Source organism: Anser cygnoides, unplaced genomic scaffold, assembly GCF_040182565.1.
Source record: "Anser cygnoides isolate HZ-2024a breed goose unplaced genomic scaffold, Taihu_goose_T2T_genome scaffold_46_1, whole genome shotgun sequence".
NCBI classification, from domain to species: Eukaryota; Metazoa; Chordata; class Aves; order Anseriformes; family Anatidae; genus Anser; species Anser cygnoides.
The window spans coordinates 1,174,663-1,197,499 of NW_027103070.1; the positions used below are offsets into that span (position 1 = coordinate 1,174,663).

The 22,837-nt window shown below is 38.5% G+C and overlaps 1 protein-coding gene across 1 annotated transcript in view; it reads right to left on the reverse strand.

The window, feature by feature from the left end:
• The window catches only part of LOC136789456 (nipped-B-like protein), a 100,229-nt gene that overhangs the window by 72,483 nt on the left and 4,909 nt on the right, over positions 1–22,837 (reverse strand). Inside the window, exons 4-5 of the mRNA XM_066989515.1 lie at positions 14,306–14,399; positions 2,355–2,984 (exon numbers count right to left, since the gene is read on the reverse strand). Coding sequence (XP_066845616.1) covers positions 2,355–2,984; positions 14,306–14,399 — 724 coding nt within the window. The remainder of the gene's footprint in view (positions 1–2,354; positions 2,985–14,305; positions 14,400–22,837) is intronic.

The window sequence follows — 22,837 nt, forward strand, 5'->3', positions numbered from 1 at the left end:
TCCAAAGGGCTCCAAATCCCCATTTCCCACCTGTACCAAACATTTCAAAAGGACTTCAACATTGCCTTAGACAAGTGTAGCAGTTGTATAATTTTTGTCAAGAACTCACAGAAAATCATCTCCACCTCTTCCCTGGAATATAAAGTTCCACCACACTACTGGTTCCAAACCTCAGAAAAAACATGTCATATCCATCTAATGCCTTACTGTTTAAAAAGTAGCATCTGAGTACCTTTGATGAAGCACTGAACTGTAGAGATTTCACATCTAAAAAAAGGACAGAAGAGACCACTAATCTTCTATCACAACTTGAGTGAGTACAATTCCACTCGAAGTACTTTATGGAAGACAATAAAGAATGCCTACACAGAAAGCATAGCATGACTGTAGTATGTATTCCCGTGCCTTATTTACAAAAGCATCAAAGATGCTTTCATGCAGATTTCAGCATGTGCTAGCATCTAAAGTATGATCTCTAGAGGGACACTTGCTACCTACAGTATCAACTAACACAATGCTCTCCTGCTCTAATTAGACGGAGTACATACTACAGTCACACTATTTTCTGGACATAATGTGATCTGAAGTTACAGTCTACGTACTAAGGTGCATAAATGCCAGGCTTTTGCATAAATGCAGTAGGCAGCTCCTCAAAAGTGAACAACGTATTTAGGTTAGGAGTTATTAGATATATTTCTAACAGACATATTCCCATAGGAACCATAGAGGAAGCTTCCTCCTGTAGTCACACCAAATCAAACGACGATAACTAAAACAATTCCTGAGCGTATCAGCTTGTAGACATAATACAAACTTAGAAGCAATGAAAAAAACGTTAGAGAAATATGGTTCTTATTTTTTGGTAAGATAACAGCTTTTCAGGTAATCTGCCATGAGACTGGTAAAAATTCTTCTACTCAATATTTTCTGTATTCATGACTGAAAACTTGGCAGACAAAGAGAAAAGAGCTGCTGCCTAGCATAGGGGCAACTTAACACCTGTGAATAAATGGTGACTGTTTGTCCCAAAATAAGGCAGCAACTTCTTGAACCCAATCCATAGCAATTGCAGGAACTCAGGAAGAACTGAGACCTGGCAGAAAATGCAGGCAATAAATGAAGCGTAAGGTTGGAATCCTTATTTGGTAAGTTGGTTATCAAGCAGTGGTGAAGGGGGTAGATTGCATTATATAAAAATCACTCCTTTACCCCATAAAAGAAAGGAATCAGAGTCTACCTGTGGCTATGTAATTATGGTAAACAAACTTCACAACTGAAGTGCATAATTTCCTGAAAGTCAGAACAAAAAAGGAAGTGTTTTAGTCTTGCTCTATGTGTTTGAAGGCTGTTGCACACCATAAAAAATACACATTTTTCCAGCTGTTTCTCAGCTAAAATATGCTGCAGAATCTACCCTAGCAGTGCAGAAATAAAAGTAGCTTTTGAAGAAACAAAGTATTAGGAGACAAACCACAAGCTCTCCATAAATAAATTTAAAATTACTACAAGAGAGGTAAGCAGAGCAGCAAAATCCCCCGTTTAACTAAATCAAAATTAAAGGTAGTAGATCTCTTTTGAGGTGAGCACCCATTTTCTTTGTAGATTGACAAACAACGTTTTTAACAAGAGTTGATTTAGTTACCAAATAAGGAATATCTAAAGCGTTAATATTTATAACAATTATATTCTAATTCTCATTCTCTCTCTCCAGACATTTTTAAAAACGGGAAAAAATCTTTGAATATAGAGAAAACATGCTCTCTCTGGTGAGCAGCTGAACAACACTGGATACAATATAGTCGTATATATTATCCAATCATTACAGTGCCTTTAAAAGAAGAGATGTGATTTTAATCTAACACCTTCTTCACATTAGGTTCAAATGGGGATATGAACAGATGAGGATAAAAGTTTTCCTCTATTTTCTTAAATTAGGTAACATAGAAAATGAAAAATTCAACTACCAGAACTTATAACAAATTTTGACTTGTAGTACATACTACTGGGATTTTAGAAACTTTATAAATGATGTTAACTGTACTTCATTCGGTCTCATGGTTCAAATAAGAGTAGGTTAAAAAGAATTTTGAAACATAAGAACTTCACTTTCCATACAGTAAGATCCCAAATAAAGAATACCAACTACTAAAAATATGCATATATGAAATTACAGTCCATTGTTGCAGGGAAATTAAGATGAATATCATAGAAGAACCTACACTGAGTAAACAGAATTGAACTATGTAACAATAAAATGAAGTTTTATTTTTATATATATATATATATATGGGTTTTATAGGCATATATATATTTATATAATAAATATAGTGTATACACACACACAATCCTTTTACCTTTATCTTGCACTTCTTTTGAAAATCGCTCCCTTTCAATAGCTGATTCACGTTCTATCCGCTCAATTTCAGCCAATGCATCCAATTCTACTTCATCAAATGACGTTATAGTTCCTTGTTGCGAAACCTGTTGCTGTGTCTGTACCACAGGAGTCTGAGGCTGTTTTGCAGCAACTGAAGCGTTCTGTTGTAAAACAGGCACTTGTGCCTGAAGGAAAGCTGTCTGTTCATGCTGCGGCAAACACTGAGCAGTGTTCAGTGGGTGGTTAACATCCTGTGGCGTAACGGGTGTTTTAGAAGTCTGTCCTGGGTACTGCACATTAAAAGGTATATCACCCTCTGACACACTGCTGTTTTCCAAACCAGAAAGCATATCATCCTGCTGGTCCATATCCGAAGATCTTACACGAGAGAGTCTTAATGTAAGCTTAGTGGAGTTCTTGGAAGGAGAACTAATGATATCATACATTGCAGCTTTTTCAGTCTGGTCTTTTTCATCCTTGCCTAACTTCATTTTCTTTTGTTTCTTTTGCTTTCTTTCTGGAGAATCTAACAGTATGTCTGGGGGAACATCTCTAGGTGATGAATAAGGTGGATGCTGAGATTGTAGGATTAAAGGTGGTCTTGATCCTAGAATAATAATTCAGAAAAACTGAACAGTTATGTTGTTTCATATTTTATATAAAAGCACACTAAATATAACCTACATAATTTTAATGTGTATTTGTACATATATCTGTGTTCACAAAAGGTCTAAATAAGATTGGTAGGAGACACATCATTCCTAGATCAAGATGTATTCCAGATAGTTACATTGTATTTCCTAGAAGTTTTAACAGTCCACTGCAAATGGCGAAGGGATCATTTCAGAGAAGATGGAACAAAACCAAACAAACAAAAACACACACACACGCAAAATAGTACTTGCAGGTTCAGAATATCAACTATTAGAAAATAGTCAATGAAAGTAAGTTGACTACAGAAAAAGGAAAGATCAAAAAGATTCTTCATAAGGCTCAGTGATGAAGACTTAATGATCAGTGTACTGTTAGCCATTTCAGCCACACATCGTTAAATTTAAAAACAAACAAACAAACAAAAAAACACCACAACAGTTGTTTAGGGAGGGTTCCCTAGCTTACGTGTCCATAGAAAGATGAAATTAGAAAAAGTCTTAAAAATAAATTGGTCTTTCCTTCTTCTTTAACTTTGATTCTGATAGTTCATTTTCACACCTTTTTTTAAATATTCCTTGCCTTAGCTCCTCTCTTTCTTTCTCTTTTAAAATGTATGAATTTTTACTTCTATATTCACTCACTCCAGACTTTGAATATATCTAGAGAAATTTTAAAAAGAGGACATAAAAATGACATTTTAAAAGAGGGCATTACAAATCTTCTCCAATTCATCACTTTTTTTGTTCCTCAAATTAAACAAGCTCCCCATAACTGTTAGCACAGAAAAAAAACTTTGAAAAGCAGATAACATTTCAACCTTTCCCAACTATGATTTTAAGCTATAATTAAGCTACATTTTTTTGGTTTAAAAAGGAATACCGGTGCATATAAAAAGAAAATAATAATAATAATAGTAATAATAATAATAGACCAATATACTCCAGCCTCCTCTTGTTTAAACAAAGCAAACGTTTCTCTGATCCCACTCATCCACTAGGGAAGACTGCTCTTCAGAAGGCAGTGACTGAGATTATTATTAGTCATTCTGTTTTAGGTCATCATAAATCAGTACTTGTAACAACACTCAAAAATGTATTGGAAGACAGGTCCCCACGTGCTTCATTCAAGAAACACCACTAAACAAGAAAGTAGCTTTATTCTGCAGCTTAAATGTCTTTCAGATATTTTAAGAAATATTATTAATTAAACAATGCACTGACCTGTAGATGAAAAAAAGAATGGATACATATACCAAATCTGCAGTTCAAATGAAAGGTGTTCCTTTACTGATGGCTTTGCAGAGGCTGCTATACTTTATTTTCTATCTCTAGTACATTCTGTGAGATATCCTATAGGCTCTGTATGTAGAGCTGGGTATAAAATGAGTTTCTCTTACCCAGTTCTCCTTGACCATGAGAAACAACTCCATATTCTGCCAGTAATATCCACAATGTTGAGAAGCCCTGTTTTGATTCATCCTGATTCTCTAGATCTTTTCACCACATTATTTCCCCTCCTCAAATTAGATACCACACCCATTCACTAATACCAAAGTCCTGGTTACACCCTACAAAGCTCTCTCACTTGCCTTCCACCATAGATTCCTATTCTTGTGATGCATGCGTGTGGCATGCACACACACTTCTCCTAATTACTGCCTCTTTAAACAATAATTTACAAGATTGTCTTGGCGTAACGAATAGCAGAAATTGTTAGCTACTGATTTTCTCTAAGGTAATGAGCACCACTCACTGGAAATACAGGGTGCATTTTTCTTTCTACAAATATCAGAGGCAGCTCAAAATTTTTCAAAGAACTTACTGACATCTTAATCTTGAATTAGCACTTAAATGAATACTTCTGAAGTTGCAATAATGGAACACATTGTTCTACACAGTTAGGCTTCAAAGAGAGGACAGAGATTTGATTCTTCCTTGCCCTAAACTTTTAAGTAAATATGACAAGATCATTCTGCTTTGGTATTACTTTGGATTTGTCATGCTGAAAAATAACACTGCAGCAACAGATTTTTTTTTATTTTTTTTTTAATCTTTGGGTAGACTTGAGGAGGTCAGAATTCAGTGCATTCCACTGAATGTACTTAGATTCCAGTTAAATGAAGAAACAAAGTACAGTTTTCCCTCTTGTAGGCAGCAGTATGTATAATAGTAAGTATAAGCTGCATTTTAAGAGTATCTGTTCTGGCAATAACGTCACATATTTCTGAGATGTCTACAGACGGTTAAGCCTCTTGCAACAAATGGGCTTAGAAGCTACTATGCCTAGGCACTGAGGTGAAAAGAAATTGAAAAAGATGAAGTATTCTGGAACAGTTTCATTCTACCACAGACATTAACAGTTTTGAACATGTATCACACATTGAACATGTACCACACACTGTTGGATGCTTAGACTTGAGACAAAACATCACTCATTATACAGAGAGAGTTTCACCTATTACTGTTGAAGTCAGTCTGGAATATTTCCTATGGGAGAAGGCTTTGAGCTATTATATATCTGAGAACAAAGCTCTCACAAGACTTATTGATAACAGAAGAAATGTTTTTTATGGAAAGAATACACAGACAGAGAGATATGATATATTAGCTGAAGCAGACAAGATTCCAAGGTTGAGAAGGTTTGTTCTACAAAATGCTGTCAGTGTAGTAAACCATATGATGATCTTTGGATATGATCTTTGTGAATGACCCCAGTTTTAGAACATTCTTTTATAATAGAGAAATATGTAGGTAGCTTTCCAGTCTAAACCTAGAGCTGTGCAGTAATTCAGGAGAAAAAAAATATCTGACTTTCTGTAGTTCCATAGTATCAGCAAAAGAACCTTGTCCAAACTTTTTTGTATGGCAAGAATACATAAAACTTGTGAGATAAAAAGAGACTCTCCATTGATTTGGGACTGTCATTATATCATCAGTGAACAGAAGATAATTATTGTCATCCAGATAATGATAAATATAACTTAGAAGCAGGTAACAACATAAGAAATCAGAACTCTGCAAAGAACAAATACACCCGTAAACAATACCTCCATAGTCTTTCAGTGAAAGTCATACTGATCACCCATGATAACTCCAGGATTGGTTCTCTATATTAATTAGTTTCCCTAGTGCTAGATGGCACTGAGTATGGAAGAAGTTTTATGAACTGCTTTAGCAATTTGTAAACACTTTTATTTTCCTGAGACTTTTGACCGATTTCCTAACATATCCTTTATAACGCAAGCAACTATAAAGTGCATTGCATTAACAGTGACTTAGCCATCTTAAGAATTAAAAGTTTCAAAACCACTTCTTGTTTACCATGAAATGGCTTCACTTGCTCATTGTGCATTACTGTGTTACTCATCAGTAACTTGAGTAGCAAACAAATAAGCTTTTGTCCAGAAGATTATACACAACACTGATACCTATACCTTATATTTTTTTGTCTGCACACTTTCTAATTATGCCACAGCACTCATATCTTATTTAACCATTCATGATACTTTCTCTGATAATCTTTGAGCCTCTTTAGAACAAACACCACTTGCCTTTCAAAGCTGATGCACCAAAGTCCCACCACTGGTCAATTTCTTTGTTGTGATCCACATGGTTAAAAAACAACTATTAAGCATATTTAAAATTACTAACTTTTCACTTTCACAGCTTCAAAAGGATACCAAAGAGTATTTTCATACTTATCCCTTACAGGTAAATTATGCAAGTCTTTGAACGTGCTCTTTTGTAAGAAGTATTATTCCCTATGCATGAAGGCCAGAAAAAACTACTAGTGAACAAATGAAGACTGATGGATAATACTTGGTTCATAGCACACTAGAGAGAAACACCACCAACATTCAAGTGCTGTGTCTTTTTAAATTCATAAAAAGTGATCCTCGAGACTCTGTGAACATTATTTAAGTGGGTACTAAATCATTATAGGTCAAACCTGGACACAGCATTCCAGACTTTTTACTGAAAAAAGTCTTTTTGAAAAGAGGCATTAATGAGTGCATATGTTCTACATGTGAAGACCATAATATCCATATTGCACTGGTACTGATGTTTGTTGGAAAAGCTAAGAACCTGGTAATGACAGAACCTGAGGAATATTCAGATTACTGCCAAAAGACTTCAAGAGATGACAGTTATACTGTGTAAATGGAAAATATATATATATATCTATATATATATATATCATTTTTTATTTAATATGATCCTATTAATCACCTTCACATAAATTGAATGTTTTCATGAAAATGTCATCAGACAAATTCACCCTGAAACCATTGCTAAACCAATCACACAATTGGTAATAATCATCTTGAGAATTTGCGCCTGCAGCACACTCAAAAATGGAAAACAGTCTATTCAAAGTGTATTACTGTCCAGACTATTATACATAGACTGTATGATTTCAGTACATACTAGGAGAACAATTTGTTTTAAGGATTGAGAAAATAATGAAGAGGTAATATTCCAAAGTGAGTTTGTTAAGAATAAGTATCATCAAATCATAATAATGTCATTCTATAAAGCAGTAAATCTCGTGGATTAAAGAGAATTGAGTGTCATACCTGGACTTAAGCAAGGCTTTCTATATAGCTTCTCATATCAATTACACTAACAAACTGAAGAAGTATGGTCTAAGCAAAAATACTGAAAGATTTTAGTATATCCTATTGGAAAAATGTATTCAAAGAGTTGTACTGGGTCGGGCTGGGATGTTAACTTTCCCTGCAGCAGCCCATACAGTGCTGTGCTCTGCACTCGTAGCTAAAACAGCAATGGTATCACACCAGTGTTGTGTCTGCTGCTGAGCAGTGCTGGCACAGCATCAGGACTCTCTCTAACCCCCCTAGGGGTGGGCAAAGATGTGAGAAAAGAAACATCACCAGGGCAGCTGACCTAAACCAACCAAAGGGATATTCCATACCATATGATGTCACACTCAGCAATAAAAGGTGGAAAAAGGAGGAAGAGGGGAGGGGTGGGCTCTCGTTGTGAAAACGTCTGTCCTCCTCCCGAACGCCGGCTACGTGCGTTGAGGCCCTGCTTCAAGGACGTGGTCAAGCATCGCTCATTTGTGGGAAGTAGAGAGTAATTTCTTTCCTCTGCGCTTCCACATAGCCTTTACTTGTTTTGTTTAGTTTTCCCTTTCCCCCTCCCTTTTCCCCTTTCCTTTTTTCCCCTTTAGTTAAATTGTTAATTGTTTAGTTAAATTGTTTAGTTAAATTGTTTAATTAATAATAATCTTTCCTTAATAATTATTTTTTTCCTTTTAATTAAATCATCCTTATCTCAACCCGTGAGTTGTTCTTTCCTTTACTTCTTCCCCTCCTCATCTAAGGAGGGGGAGTGAGAGAGCGGTTGTGGTGTTCAGGTGCCTAGCACAGTAAAACCACCACAAGAGTATCAGTCGTTCTTGGTAAAAATGGATGAACAGAGTATTGGTAAACAAATGCAGCTTTTCAGAGCACAGTCTTAAGAATAGCAGTATTAAAATATTTGTCAATAACGACTTCTCATGTAACAGAATTAGAGAGTACTTGCATTAATCTAATTATTATTATCTAATGATGATACCAAACTTTTGGTGTTGAGTGTCTGAGAGAGGCATGCAACGGTTTTTAAAAACAGAATCAAAATTGACAATTATCTTTACTGATTGGAATAACCTTTTAAAACAAAAGAAATTTGGTAAGAATAAGCACAAACTTCTTATTCATCTGAGAAAGAGTAATTGTAATAACATGACAGGAAGACAGACAAATTCTACATAAAGACAGCAGTACGTTTATAGCAGCTTGCAACGTGAATCTATCACCAAAGAGCAGCCATACTCTCATATATAACAGAAGTATCATACAAAAAGTCATCTACAGTAATTTTCTGACTACTCATCCTTTTAAGTTTTCAAATTGAGTTGTATGTACAACTTAGGGCAGTACAACACCAAGACATGCAGACAAACTAGAATTCAGATAAAAGCAAAGACAATCAGAGGCTTAGAAATGCAGACTTATGTAAAGATGATAGCAAGAAGCAGCACTGTTCAGTCTGTAGAAGATTAAATTGGTGGAAGACATGATAATGGTCTTTGATATGTAAATGAATGCTGTACAAAAAAGGACATTAGTTGTTTTTCTTTACCCACTGGAAAGAAGTCAAGAAGCGTCATGCCTAACTCCCAACAAAATGATTCATGCAAAAAATAGAAGAAAAGCTTTCTAGCAATAGGAATTTGAACAGGTTGCATGGCAAGAGAAAGGAAACTCTATTACTGACATTTTAAGAATAAAATAGATGGAAGTTATTGGGAGTGATACTGATACAGCTCATCCAGCTAAGGGTATGTCCTGGTTTCAGTTAGGATAGAGTTAATTTTCCTCCTAGTAGCTGGTAAGAAGATGGGAAGCCCCGCCCCCAAGTCCTTTCCTACTTTATTTTCTGAAATCTTAGAATCTTCCTCTAGAAATCTTCCCAAGTTTTATACTACATATAAAACAATTATTACTTATTTTGATTAACAGATTATGTTGACATTTATTTTGAAACAGCATAACTTCATTTAGAATTCAAACTTAACAGGATAGCATATGAGACAGAGAAAGAACAATATTTATTTGGGAGATTTTTTGGAACAGATTGTATTCACTTTTCACATACTCTTTCAACAGATTTCAGGGCAGAGTCCCACCACTTTCTACTCAGCTTCAAATGCCGTATAAAAAAAAAAAAGCTTTGTCTGTTCCACCTTAGAACTGCTGTATTCAGAAGCATCTTTGTGTAAAAAGTTAAAACTTGTAGAAGCAAGAATGAATGCTTATTTTGGCCCTGTCAGAAAGCACCTTTAAATAAATTTCTTCCACCTTTCTTTCAAAGGAGAGAGGGAGAGGTGATATTTTTTTTTAACAAATACCTTTGGGAGCACTGAGGTCTGCAACAGAGATTTGAAAACATTCTTTTTTCTCCTTGCAACCCACTATACATAGAGACCAAGTATAGAGGAATCTCTCTGGAGAAGTCTTATAAATCCCTAAGAAAATAAAAGTAGTATTTCCAAATTATTCAGAAAATAATCAAGTACTAACTGGGAAAATATCAGCCTCTAAAGAAAATTTGGATATGGCTGTAATTTTCAGTGTCTTATAAAATGTTGGAAGGGTAATGTTGAAATATTTCCTGTAAGAAAAAAGTTTAACGATTTCTGGAGGGAATACAAATTATTTCCAGGAAGAAAAAAGTTGCAAAATAACATAGTTTAATAAGGATTGTTGCTATTCCTTAGAATGTTTCCCCAGAAGTTCAGGAAACTGTATGGAAACAGGACCGTAAATATATGAGCTTTTCTCTCCAGAAAGCAGTGGACTAAGAACTCTGTGGAAGATTTTCCCTTATACACACCTTTAGAAGTTGTCTTAAATAAATAAATATTTCTTCCTGAAGTTCCCGAAGATTGGTAGGAAAGTAGAATAAACAGATAAAGGATTTTGATGAGTAATCCATCTTGGGTAATGGATTCCACAAAAAATTTTATGAGACTAGAAGAAGGAAATTACTCCTTGTTAATTCTTCATAGGAAAATTCTTTCCTATGAATTCACCATAAAAGCAGATGTGGTAATAGATGATAGCATGAAAGCAGAGCCACTATTCTGTTTACATAGCTAAAAATCTAAAATTTACATTAAAAAGAAAGGATAAAGTCCAGCCTAAAATCTTCTGCATAAAACTTCAGCTGCTCTGGTACCTTTACTGAAGCAAAGGAGGTGAAGCAATAATTTCTGTAACAAAGAAACGTTGTTTCATTCAATAAGTGAATAACCAACCAAAAAAGCAAATATAACTTCTGTCACCTCAAATATTTTCCCTGAGTTACAAACAAAACTTCTTCCTCATTCAGATTCCATCAATCAGTCAGCTATCGTTCAGTTTTAAATGATTCAAGACTGTGCAACCGCATACTCCAAATCTCCAGAAGTCCTTGCTATTTCCACGTCAAAAGTACAGAAATGCAGTCTGTACCTGTACCTTCGGTAATTGCCTCACATTTCTATACTACATAAGAAAGCTTAGATATTGTAATATCCTTCCCTGAGATCTTTCTATTGACTGACGATATTGTAGTGGGTTTACGTGGCAAGGTTTTGGTAGCAGGGGGCCGTAGGGGTGGCTTCTGTGAGAAGGATCTAGAAGCTGCCCCATGTTTGGTAAGGGCCCCACCGCTGACCAGAGCCGAGCCAATAAGTGATGTTTTGCTCCTCTGTGAGAGCATATTTAAGACGGGGGAAAAAGACGCTGTGCTACACAGCAGCTGGGAGAGTGAGAGGAGTGAGGAACAGCCTTGCAGGCGCCAAGGTCAGTGAAGAAGGAGGGGGAGAAGTGTTCCAGGCGCCGGAGCAGAAGTCCCCTGCGGCCTGTGGTGAGGACCATGGTGAAGCAGGCTGTCCCCCTGCAGCCCATGGAGTACCACGGTGGAGCAGGGTTCCACCCTGCAGCCCATGGAGGAGACCACGGTGGAACAGGTGGACCTGCACCGACGGAGACTGCGGCCTGTGGAAGACCCCTGCCGGAGCAGATTCCAGGCCAGACCTGTAGCCCATGGAGAGGAGACCACGCAGGAGCAGGTGACCTGGCAGGAGCTGCTGCCCGTGGGGGATCCAGGTTGGAGCAGTTTGCTCCTGAGGGATGGACCCCATGGTACGGACCCATATCTGGAGCAGTTCTTGAAGAGCTGCTGCCTGTGGGCAGCCCACGCCGGATCAGTTCAGCAAGGACTGCATCCCGTGGGAGGGACCCCACAGCGCAGGGGACGAGAGTGACCGAGAAGGAGCAGCGGGGAAGAAGCGCTATAGACTGACCATAACCCCCATTCCCCCGTTCCCCTGCACCGCTCGGGGGGAGGAGGTGGAAGAGGGTGGATGTGGGGGAAGGTGCTTTTGGTTTCTTTCCTTTGTTTCTCACTTCTCTAGCTTGTTAGTAATAGGCAGTAAATCTTACTGTCTCCCTACGCTGAGTCTGTTTTGCCCGTCACGATAATTACTGTGTGATCTCCTCATCCTTATCTCAACCCTTGAGCCCTTTTCATCGTATTTTCTCCCCGTTCCTCTTTGAGGAGGGGGAGTGAGAGAGCGGTTGTGGTGGAGCTCGGCCGCCCACCCAAGTAAAACCACCACAGATATCTAGTACCATTCTTTTTGTCCTCCCAAACAAAAAAGTAAATATTTTGCTAATGTTCTTTACCAAAGTTTGCAACTTGTCAACCAAGTTTTCAAGGGCTAATGACAGCAGCCAGAAAAATCTCAGCATAGATATTTGTTGTTTGCTCATCACTGCAAAATTTATCAGCACAACCAACCACTTTCGCTTCAAATCATAGGCCAAAAGCTCACTGTCAGGGATCACATATTCTAAGCAATATTGTAATTATCTACACCTCTTCAATACATTTATAAAATGCTTGATTGAAGGAAGAAAATGGCAAGATTCTTGCAGCATCAAGAAATGGTTCAGTCAGGGTTCATTAATCTCAAAGAAGGCAAAATGGTAGCACCATTACTAACAGTACTTCAGTTGTGTGCTTTATCAATGAGAAAAGTAAATCTAACATACAGGTAAATAAATCATAAAGCTCCTCTTGCACTTTTTCAGCCCCTCTAATGCTGAAACATTACAATCTGAAATGTACAATCAGATTGTTTTCAGAGGTAATCTATAATGATATCCTTTCAAAATGGGTTCTGAGACAATCAATTGAAACAGCTGCAATTTAACCAAAAAAATAATTCAAATATTCTTCTGGCTGAGTAGTAATCATATATCTGAGTATAAGTAGCTTAGATTCACAATGTTGTGAATGCTCTACAAACATGGATTTTGTGTAATGAGTTAAAGAAAAACACTGAGTAAAAGAAAACAACCACATTTAGTCTTTGCCATTTATACAAGTCTTGCAACAAGTCCTTTAGCACAAGACCTCTTAAAAAAATGATGCTGATGGAATGCTATACAAGTACTTCTCACTTGCATTTGAACCATGCTTTTTCCATCACTGTCTAACACAGTATGTGTCTATAGAAGATGAACCACAGAGATCATTTTAGCAGTTACAGGATCATCGAATAATTCAGTTAAGAAGGGACCTCAGGAGGTCTTTAGTCCATCCTCTTGCTCAAAGCAGGGTAAGCAAGGTTGGACCATCACGGGGAACTTTATCCAGCCTGGTCTTGAAAACCTCCAGGAATGGAAAATGCACATATTCTCTGGGCAACCTTTTTCAGTGGTTGACTATCCCGATAGTGAAAAAGGTTTTCCTTATATCCAGTCAGAACCTCCCATTTCAATTGTCCATTGTATCTCATCCTTTCTACATACCACTGTGAAAAGCCTGACTCAGTCTTTCTGATAATCTCCGCATAGGTATGGGAAGGCTGTTCTAAGTTCCCCCCCCCCTAAGACCTGACGTATCCAGGCTGAACAAGCCTAACACCCTCACCTTCTCTGTAATCTCTCCCATCTCCTGTTCTCCCTCTCAACCTAACCTGACCATCCAGAAAGACTCAATTTTGTTCCAGGGCTAAAAGAGAGGAAAGCACTGTTGCATCTTTTTACTATTAGCATGTAAATACATAAGATATGAAAACCTGTATTAGTAAAAATATGCCCAACCCCTACCTTGCTAAGTCTCATGCATCTCAGTCATTGCTTCTTAAGGATAATATTATAAACAGCAGTATACTTTCTATATTTTAGCATAAAGAATTATTTTGAGCAGATTCAGCTGACGTTGCCCTATTCCTTCTCCACAGCTAAGTTTTTTGGGCTTTGTTTATGCTATATGTATTGTGTTCACTGAACTACTGTTAATTTCATGTTCTTCAAAACTGATGATTGCAATCAAGACAAGCATTGCATGTTAAAACACTTTGAGCTGGTTAAGGGTTCAATACTTGTAATGCTGCCATGAAACCATTTATTATGCAGAGCAACCAAAACCATTCTTATAAACAATTTAATCCTCATATTAGAAAGGATTTAAAATCCTTCTGTCCTCCATTAATTTGAGCTATGTTTTGAAGTACCATTAATCAATTTTTGGACCTTCAGAAATTTCTTCTGGATCAGGGCTCAAAATGATTTTGTTACTGAAATCTAAAGACATACTTTCTAGTACTATTTGAAAAAAGATGTCAGAAGGACTAACTAAAAACCTCTTTAAAGTCTGTTCCTTTAAATTGTGAAAAATATATTGATATATATGACTGCTAGACTACCTTTAGGGGCTCCATCACTTCCAGCTGGAGAGCAGACTGACTGTGGTGACCTCAAGGAAAAAGATGCAGCATTCCTTATTGAAGGATCGCCATCCTAAAGTGACAATGATAAAAAAATAACATCGTGAACATGAACGTTTTATAAAATACTGAAATTAATACATACACTGATAAAATGGATTGGATGAAAAATCATACAACAACTATTAGAAAAATATTTATTTATATCAAAATCTTTATAAATTAGACGGCTATATAGGCAATATTCCAGAGCACAACAGCCCTAAGAAGAATTTATCACCAGAACATGCACACAAAAATAAATTTATGTACACATCTTCTGTTTGAAGTAATCACTTTTGGTTGACATTAAGATTACATTTAGGAATTTTTTGTTACAAGAACTCATAGTAAATTATTGCTAAGTATGAACTCTATATAAACAACTGAAACCAAGCATAAAAAGTAGATTTTTAAAACAAATTCAAAATTTTTTCCACTTAACCTGCCCTTAAAGCTTCTCTATAATACTATCTCACTTTTACATTTAAGCAAACTAACGTTTTATATTTATACCCTCCAGCATACACACATCAGGACTGAACAAAATCTGTAGCACTCCCATTGCAGCAGCTGAGATAGTTTTGTGTATATCATAACTTGAACGATTTTAGCTTATTTGCCTGTCTTAACAGTTAGATAGGAAACAACGTGATGGCAATTCAGAGAAATTCCCCAACACAGCAAAAACATTTTACCGTCTTTTCAGTTTTGCACAGAACAACTTGTTTTAATTCCTAATTTCTAAAAATTCCTAATTTCTGAAAAACTTCATAATATAATACCAATTACAGTGTAAGGATGTTCATGCTTTATCATCAGGAATGTAAATGTGACTTTTTCCCCCCCACTACCTTAAAATTAAATATGAAAGCCACTATTCAGACACACACCTTTTTTTTTGTTTTTTTAACCATTGTCATGGAGGCCTCTGCTGGTGACGAGTATGCTTATTCAGTCAAGGACCTTACTAGATTTAATTTTTTATAAAACAGTATTTCTTATTGCTAGCATTGTTTTTTAAACAATATCTATGGGAATGTTTTGGGAAAGAACAAATTAACGACCCTTATATCTATGAAGAGACAATTTACATAAATTATTAAAAAAAATGCAAGAAGTCTATTTTTTTAAAGAATAAAGTCATACAAGTGAAGTCTCAAAAAATTTTAAGATTAATCATTTTCCTAATAAAATTCTGATTCTTGGTTATTTCATTAGCTAATATTCTAATGTGGCTCATATTGAGATATCTGTACATACACAGTTCTTTTATATAACTCCTTTATATTATTCCCTGCCCCCCCCCCTTTTTTTTTTTACCCTGAATTGTCTGTTTGTCCCTAAATACTTTTATCCTTATGACTAGTTTCAACTCAATTAATATTATAAGGCTCAACTGTAATTAACTGTAATTAAGTTTCTATGAAAAAAAAATCAGCAGCAGGCAGTAAAGTCAGAAAGCTAAATTGGCATTTGAAGAAGATAGAAGCCTGCAGAGATGGGGCAACTACACACTCCCTTTGGCAATGACCAAACAGCCATTTTTCACATGCCTAGTAGCAGACTAGCCACCATACATGTTACATCTTGCAAAGACATAGTTCATTCACACTGCTTAGAGCAAAGGAAAGAGTTTGAAATTTATGGACTGAAGGTGCTTACAGGGCAAAGAATATGAATCCATAAGAAACCAGGTTTCACCATCCATGGGCAACTTAGAACACTTCCATTGAATTTTTTTGCTCCCACAGCAAAGTGAATCTAAAACTCATGCTGTGCTATTACACTTATTTTTGCAACAGTGCTTGCAAAAAGAGCTGTTTCCTCATGTGAAGAAAGCCTCATGCACGAAGAAATCTAATATTCAGATTCAATGCAATAAAAAGAACTACACCTTAAACTTACATGTGTGTCACTGCAAGCCAAAATGAATTAATTTCCTGCTGTATGAATTGCTAGTTTACTTACGACTTACTAGGTTAGCAACTTTTCTAGCATCTATGTTTCATTGAGACAGGAGAGGTCCTCTACACATAATTGCCAAGGACATAGGCAAAGATGTCTTTCATTAGATTAACAAAACAGACTAGCTAGGTAGATAAACTTCCATGTACACATGCCATTCTTATTGTAGCTGATAACTTGTCAGAAGTGCTCATTTACTTTTTCCTAGTTCAGACCTTCATCAAGTGGTGAAACATAAGCACAAACTTATATTTGAGGAAAGCTCTGAATTTTCCCAACGAATGGTCCTTAAACTGAGTGTATGTGCAGTAAGCTTCAAAGGTATATTTACTGATTTTGTATATATCACTAATGGCAAATACACAATATCCTGTAACTACTCACAATTTTTTATGTGATAAATTCCTAGTACTAAGACTAAAGAATAATTAAAGCTTTTAAGTTTTAGGATTTAATAATCCACATTCATAGCTGTATCTGCACAAAAGGTCATGCTGCGTCTGAAAAGGCGAAAACATCATGATTAAACTTATTATCTATACATAAATTTTCATTCATCTGAATACTTCAAACTGTTTTCTGCATGATAGCAACTAAAATCAGCTTTACAAAGTATAATTACAAATAAAATATATGTAACATGCTCCAGTAAGGAAATGCACTAAAGTGCAAGTTTATATCATTTACTAGAGTCACAGAATATGCTGAGTTGGAAGGGATCACAGAATCACAGAATGGGCGGGGTTGGAAGGAACCTCTGAAGATCATCTACTCCAACCCCCCTGCTGAGCAGAATCACCTAGAGCATGTTATGCAGGATAGCGTCCAAGCGGGTTTTAAATACCTCCAGAGAAAGAGACTCCACAACCTCTCTGGACAACCTGTTCCAGTGCCCGTTCCCTCTCGTCCTGTCGCTGGGCACAACTGAAAAGAGACCGGCTCCATCCTCTCGACACCCTCCCCTCAGATATTTGTACACATTAATGAGATCTCCCCTCAGTCTTCCCTTTTCCAGGCTAAACAGGCCCAGTTCTCTCAGCCTGTCCTCGTGCGACAGGTGCTCCAGTCCTCTAATCATCTCCGTATACCCTCTGAACTCGCTCCAGTAGTTCCATGTCCCTCTTGTACTGGGGACCCCAGAACTGGACTCAATACTCTAGGTGTGGCCTCACCACGGCTGAGTAGAGGGGGAAGATCAACACCCTTGGCCTGCTGGCAACACTCTTCCGAATGCACCCCAGGATACCATTGGTCTTCTTGGCCACTAGGGCACATTGTTGACTCATGGTCAGCCTGCTGTCCACCAGGACTCCCAGGTCTCTCTCTGCAGAGCTGCTCTCCAGCAGGTCACCCCCCAGCCTGTACTGGTACTTAGAGTTATTCCTCCCTAGGTGCAGGACCCTGCACTTGTCCAACTCCCGATTCCACACAAGCCAACCTAAGAGTTAAACCATATATCTAAGAGCATTGTCCAAATGCTTCTTGAACACCAAAATGTTTGGGGCCATGACCCTGGGGAGCCTGTTCCATTGCCTGATCACTCTCTCAGTAAAGAGCTTTTTCTTAATATCCAGTCTGAACTTCCCCTAGCTTTATTAAGCCATCCCCTTGCATCCTATCACCAGTCACCAGAGAGAAGAGATCAGCACCTCCCTCTTTGCTCCCCCTCTTGAGGAAGTTGTAGACAACAGTGAGGTCACCCCTCAATCTCTCTCTAAGCTGAACAAACCAAGTATCCTCAGCCACTCCTCATATGTCACACTCTCTAGTCCTTTCATCATCTTTGTTGCCCTCCTTTGGAGGCATTCTAATAGTTTTATATCATCATTATATTGTGGAGCCCAAAACTGCACACAGTACTTGAGGTGAGGCCACACCAGTGCTGAGCATAGTGGGACAATCACTTCTTTTAACTGGTTAGTTATACTGTGCTTAATGCAGCACCCCAGGGAAATGGTTGGCCCTTTTGGACATCAGGGCACATTGTTGACTCCTATCGAGCTTACCATCAACCAAAACCACCAGATCCCTTTTTGCAGGGCTGCACTCCAGCCACTAGTCCCCCAGTACGTACGTATGTACACCCAGAATTACATTGTCCCAAGTGCAGAATCCAGCATTTGCTCTTGTTAAATTTCATATGGTTGGCAATTGCCCAGTGCTCTAATCTATCAAGATCTCTCTGCAAGGCCTCTATATGCTCAAGGGAATGGATGACTTCTCCCAATTTAGTATCATCCACAAACTTACTTAGTGTGCACTCAACTCCCGTGTCCAGGTTATTGATAAAAACATTGAATAGAACTGGCCCTAAAATTGAGCCCTGGGGAACACCACTTACTGACTGGCCACCAGCCTGATGTTACCCCATTTACTACAACTCTCAGAGTCCAACCCTTCTGCCAATTGTTCACTCATTGTACTGTATATAATGTCTAGTTGTATGCTAGATGCTTTATCCAGAAGGATACTGTGAGAAACAGTATTGAAAGCTTTGCTAAAATAAATTTAAAAAAAACACCCCACATCCACTGCTTTCCCTTTGTCCACTAGGTGGGTAACCTTGTCATCAGATCTTGTCCCACGACCTGTCATTGGTGCTAAAGACAGAGGCAAAGAATATATGAAATGTCTCTGCTTTATCTTCAACCCTATTTGTGAGGTGACCAACCAATGGACCAATGTTATCTCTGGTCTTCCTTTTGCTGTTAGCATACTTTAAAAAGCCAGCTTCAGCTCCAATTGAGCTTTGGCTGTACATGTTTTCTCCCTACAACAGTGAACAGAATCTCTATATTCCTCCTGTGTAGCCTGACCTTGCTTCCAAAATCCATACACTTTCTTTTTTCACCTAAGTTCCTGAAGGAGATATCTGTTTAGCCAAGCTGGCTTTCTGCCCCATTTGCTTGACTTCCAACACATTGGAATTGACTGCTCCTGCACTCTTAAGAAATGGCTTGTAAAAAGTGATCAGCGTTGATGGACCACAATGCTTTCAAAAGCAGATTTCCAGAGGACCTTACTAACCAGTTCCTTGAACAGCCTAAAGTCCGCTTTCCCAAAATCAAGGGTAGTAGCTTTGCTGACAGTTTTTCTCATATCACCAAAGATTTTAAACTCAACTATTTCATGATTGCTGTGGCCATGATAGCCACCAATCACCACTTCATCCACAAGACCACCTCTGTTTACAAACCACATATCTAGGAGGGCACCTTTCCTAGTTGACTCCCTTAGTACCTGCATCAAAAAATTATCTTCAGTGTGCTTCAGGAATTCACTGGACCTGTTTGTGTCTGCTGTACGACAGTCCCAGTTAACATCTAGGAAGTTGAAGTCGCCCATAAGGACAAGGGCAACTGATCTAGAGATTTCCCTTAATTCCTTATAGAATGCTACGTTCAGTATCATCATCCTGGCTGGGTGATCTATAGCAGACACACATCATCATCTGCTTTATTAGCTTTTCTCCTACATGTTTACCCAGAGGCTCTCAACCACATCATCCCCAACTGCAAGCACTGTACAGTCCAACCCCTCCTTTACATACAGCACTACCCTTCTGCCTCACCTGCCCTGCCCACCTCTCCTGAAGAGCCATCTTCATGGAGATGAATATCATAAATAACCATCATCACAACATCATGAATAACCATCATCACTTATCATGAATAACCATCCATCACAGCACTCCAGTCATAGGACTCTTCCAACTAAGTCTCACTTATGCTAATGATGTCTTAGCTCTGGGACTAAGACAGCACATTGTCCCACAAATACTGTCATGCCATCCCATAGCTTATTGCTAGTAAGCTTGATTTTACCTCTTTTCACCCTTCAAACCTAGTTTAAAGCTCTTTCAAATCAGCCCCACTAACTTGTGAACAAAAATATTTCTCCCCCTTTGAGAAAGTGAATCCCGTCAGGCTCCAGCATGCCTGGTATTGCATAGGCCCGAAATTCTACTGGTGACATCAGCCTTGGAGCCAGGTATCAATAAGCTGGGTCCACCTGTTTCTTTCAATATCGTTCCTTACAACTGGAAGGATAGATGAGAATACTACCTACGTTCCTTCACCAATCTTCCACGACCCTGAAGTCTCTTTTGATTGCCCCTGAGTTCTCATTGTGACTTTGTCGCTACCCAGATGGAAAAGCAAGAGCAGATAATAATCTGATGGCCACACCAGGCTAGGAAGTTTCCTGGTAACATCCTTAACGTGAGCCCCACGGAGTCAGCAAACTTCCCTAAAAGGTGGGTCTGGTTGGCAGATCAGGTCCTCTGGTCCCCTCAGAAGGTAGTCACCTACAGCAATAACCCACCATATTTTCTTTACGGAGGTGGTCATGATGCAGGGGATAAGATGACCTGACCTCAGTGACTTCTCTTGCATAGATGGATCATCATCCACTTCATCATGTCCTTGTCCTTCCAATTCCAGAACCTCATAATTTATTGTGTTAAGGGCAAGGGAAGGGAAGGCAAAGTAGACAAGTAGGAGCTTCTCCCACTGCCCTGAGCAGAGACTTGTTTCCATTCACCTCTATCCCTCAAGTCAATGCCTCCTGCCTGGTGGAGAGAGAGTACAGGATCCCCCTTGCCATCTGTTATGCCTAATTGACATTTCTGTTCCACTGAGGGCAGAGTATGAATCTACCAGTCAATCTCCTGGAGCCCAGCCACCAAGCTCAGCAGTTCTGCCTGGGCACGCCTCTCACAGGTATTCTTGCTACTGCCTCAGACACCAGTAGAAACCTTAGGCACATCCTGCAGCTGGAGACTTGGATGGCTGCACGCTCCCTTGGGAGTTCTGTCTGGGTAGCTGCATTGGCCCCAGTGGGTGTAAATACCACAGAGGACATAGCTTTCTGTTGAGTGGTCACCACTGTTTGAGCTCCCCGGGGAGGGATTATGACCAGTGGACCAGTGAAGAAACCTCCTCAGATACCTACCAGGTACCTCGCAAGTTTTGCACTGCTCTCAGCACATGGCAACTGCTGGTATGTGCTTCATGTGGTTTGAACTGGCACAGCAGGTGCAACTGGCGCTGCCCAACTCTCACCTGCCCCTCCTGTGAGACCTGCTGCTTGCCAGTCAGTCCCTCCCTCCGCCTGAGGGTGTCGAGGCCCAAAACCCCCCTTCAGGAACCACCACCCTGAATACATCCCAAACCTTGTGTACTTCTCAGCAGGTGGCAGCTGCTGAGAGGCTTACTGCTTTTTAAATTGAGTGCTTCTCCAATTAAACTGAACAATGAATGTATGTTTCACATTTTCATAGCCTGTCAGTTCTGAATGAGTTTAATTTCTAAGTTCTCGAGAACTAGGATGCGGCTGCACTGCTTGAATAACAAAATTAGTGTTGAACATTTTTAAATATTGTGAAATGTAAACACTGAAATAAATTATCCTAATATTAAACTTTTCCAAAAACCTTGGCTTAACAAAACCAAGATTCTCTTGACAGTGTACCTTTAATATAGATGGGGTATATTTATATATATTTAATGTCAAGAACAGCTTTCTGATTTAAAGAATTTGCATTGCTGAAACAAAAACTGAGAAAACACATCTGATGATTATGTATTATGACAGATTTCTTCATCACAAAACTTTTGTTTAAGATACTACTTCATAGCTAATAATTTTAATCAGCATAATTCTATAATTTAAAATAAAACAAAAAAGCAAAACTAATGACACTCTTGGAGTTCTACAGTATTAACACTGGTAAGGGATTTAGAGAGCCTGGTGTTAATAACACACTTGTTCAATGCAACACTTCTTTTGCTTCCACAAGCTAATTTAGAAACAAAGGTTACCCACAGATTTTGTAAACTGAAATAAACACTTAAAGGGGAAAAAAGGCCTATTTGCCACAAGCTTTTGATGAGGTTTTGTAACTACTGTTATGCCTACTGTTGTAGGCATCATTATGACCAGACTGTTCAAAGAGCTAGTCAAAAAACGCCAACTGAAATTTAAGTGCTCTCCCCTTAAGAGTTGTTAAGAGATTGTGTCAAGCTTATAAAGAATAACTACCATGAAGCTTCATCCACAGGATGAGATTCTCATTAAGATGAAAATCTAGCCACGCAGCCTAAGCCTAAAAGGCAAAGGCAGGGATTGGGAGAATGATGAACTGCCCACTGTAGGAGAAGATCATGTTCGAGACCGTCTAAGGAACCTGAAGGTGCACAAGTCCATGGGACCTAATGAGATGTATCTGCGGGTCCTGAGGGAACTGGCAAATGAAGTTGCTAAGCCACTATCCATCATATTTGAGAAGTCATGGCAGTCTGGTGAAGTTCCCACTGACTGGAGGAGGGGAAACATAACCCCCATTTTTAAAAAGGGAAAAAAAGGAAGACCCGGGGAACTACAGGCCAGTCCGTCTCACCTCTGTGCCTGGCAAGATCATGGAGCAGATCCTCCTGGAAACTATGCTAAGGCAGATGGAAAATAAGGAGGTGATTGGTGACAGCCAACATGGCTTCACTAAGG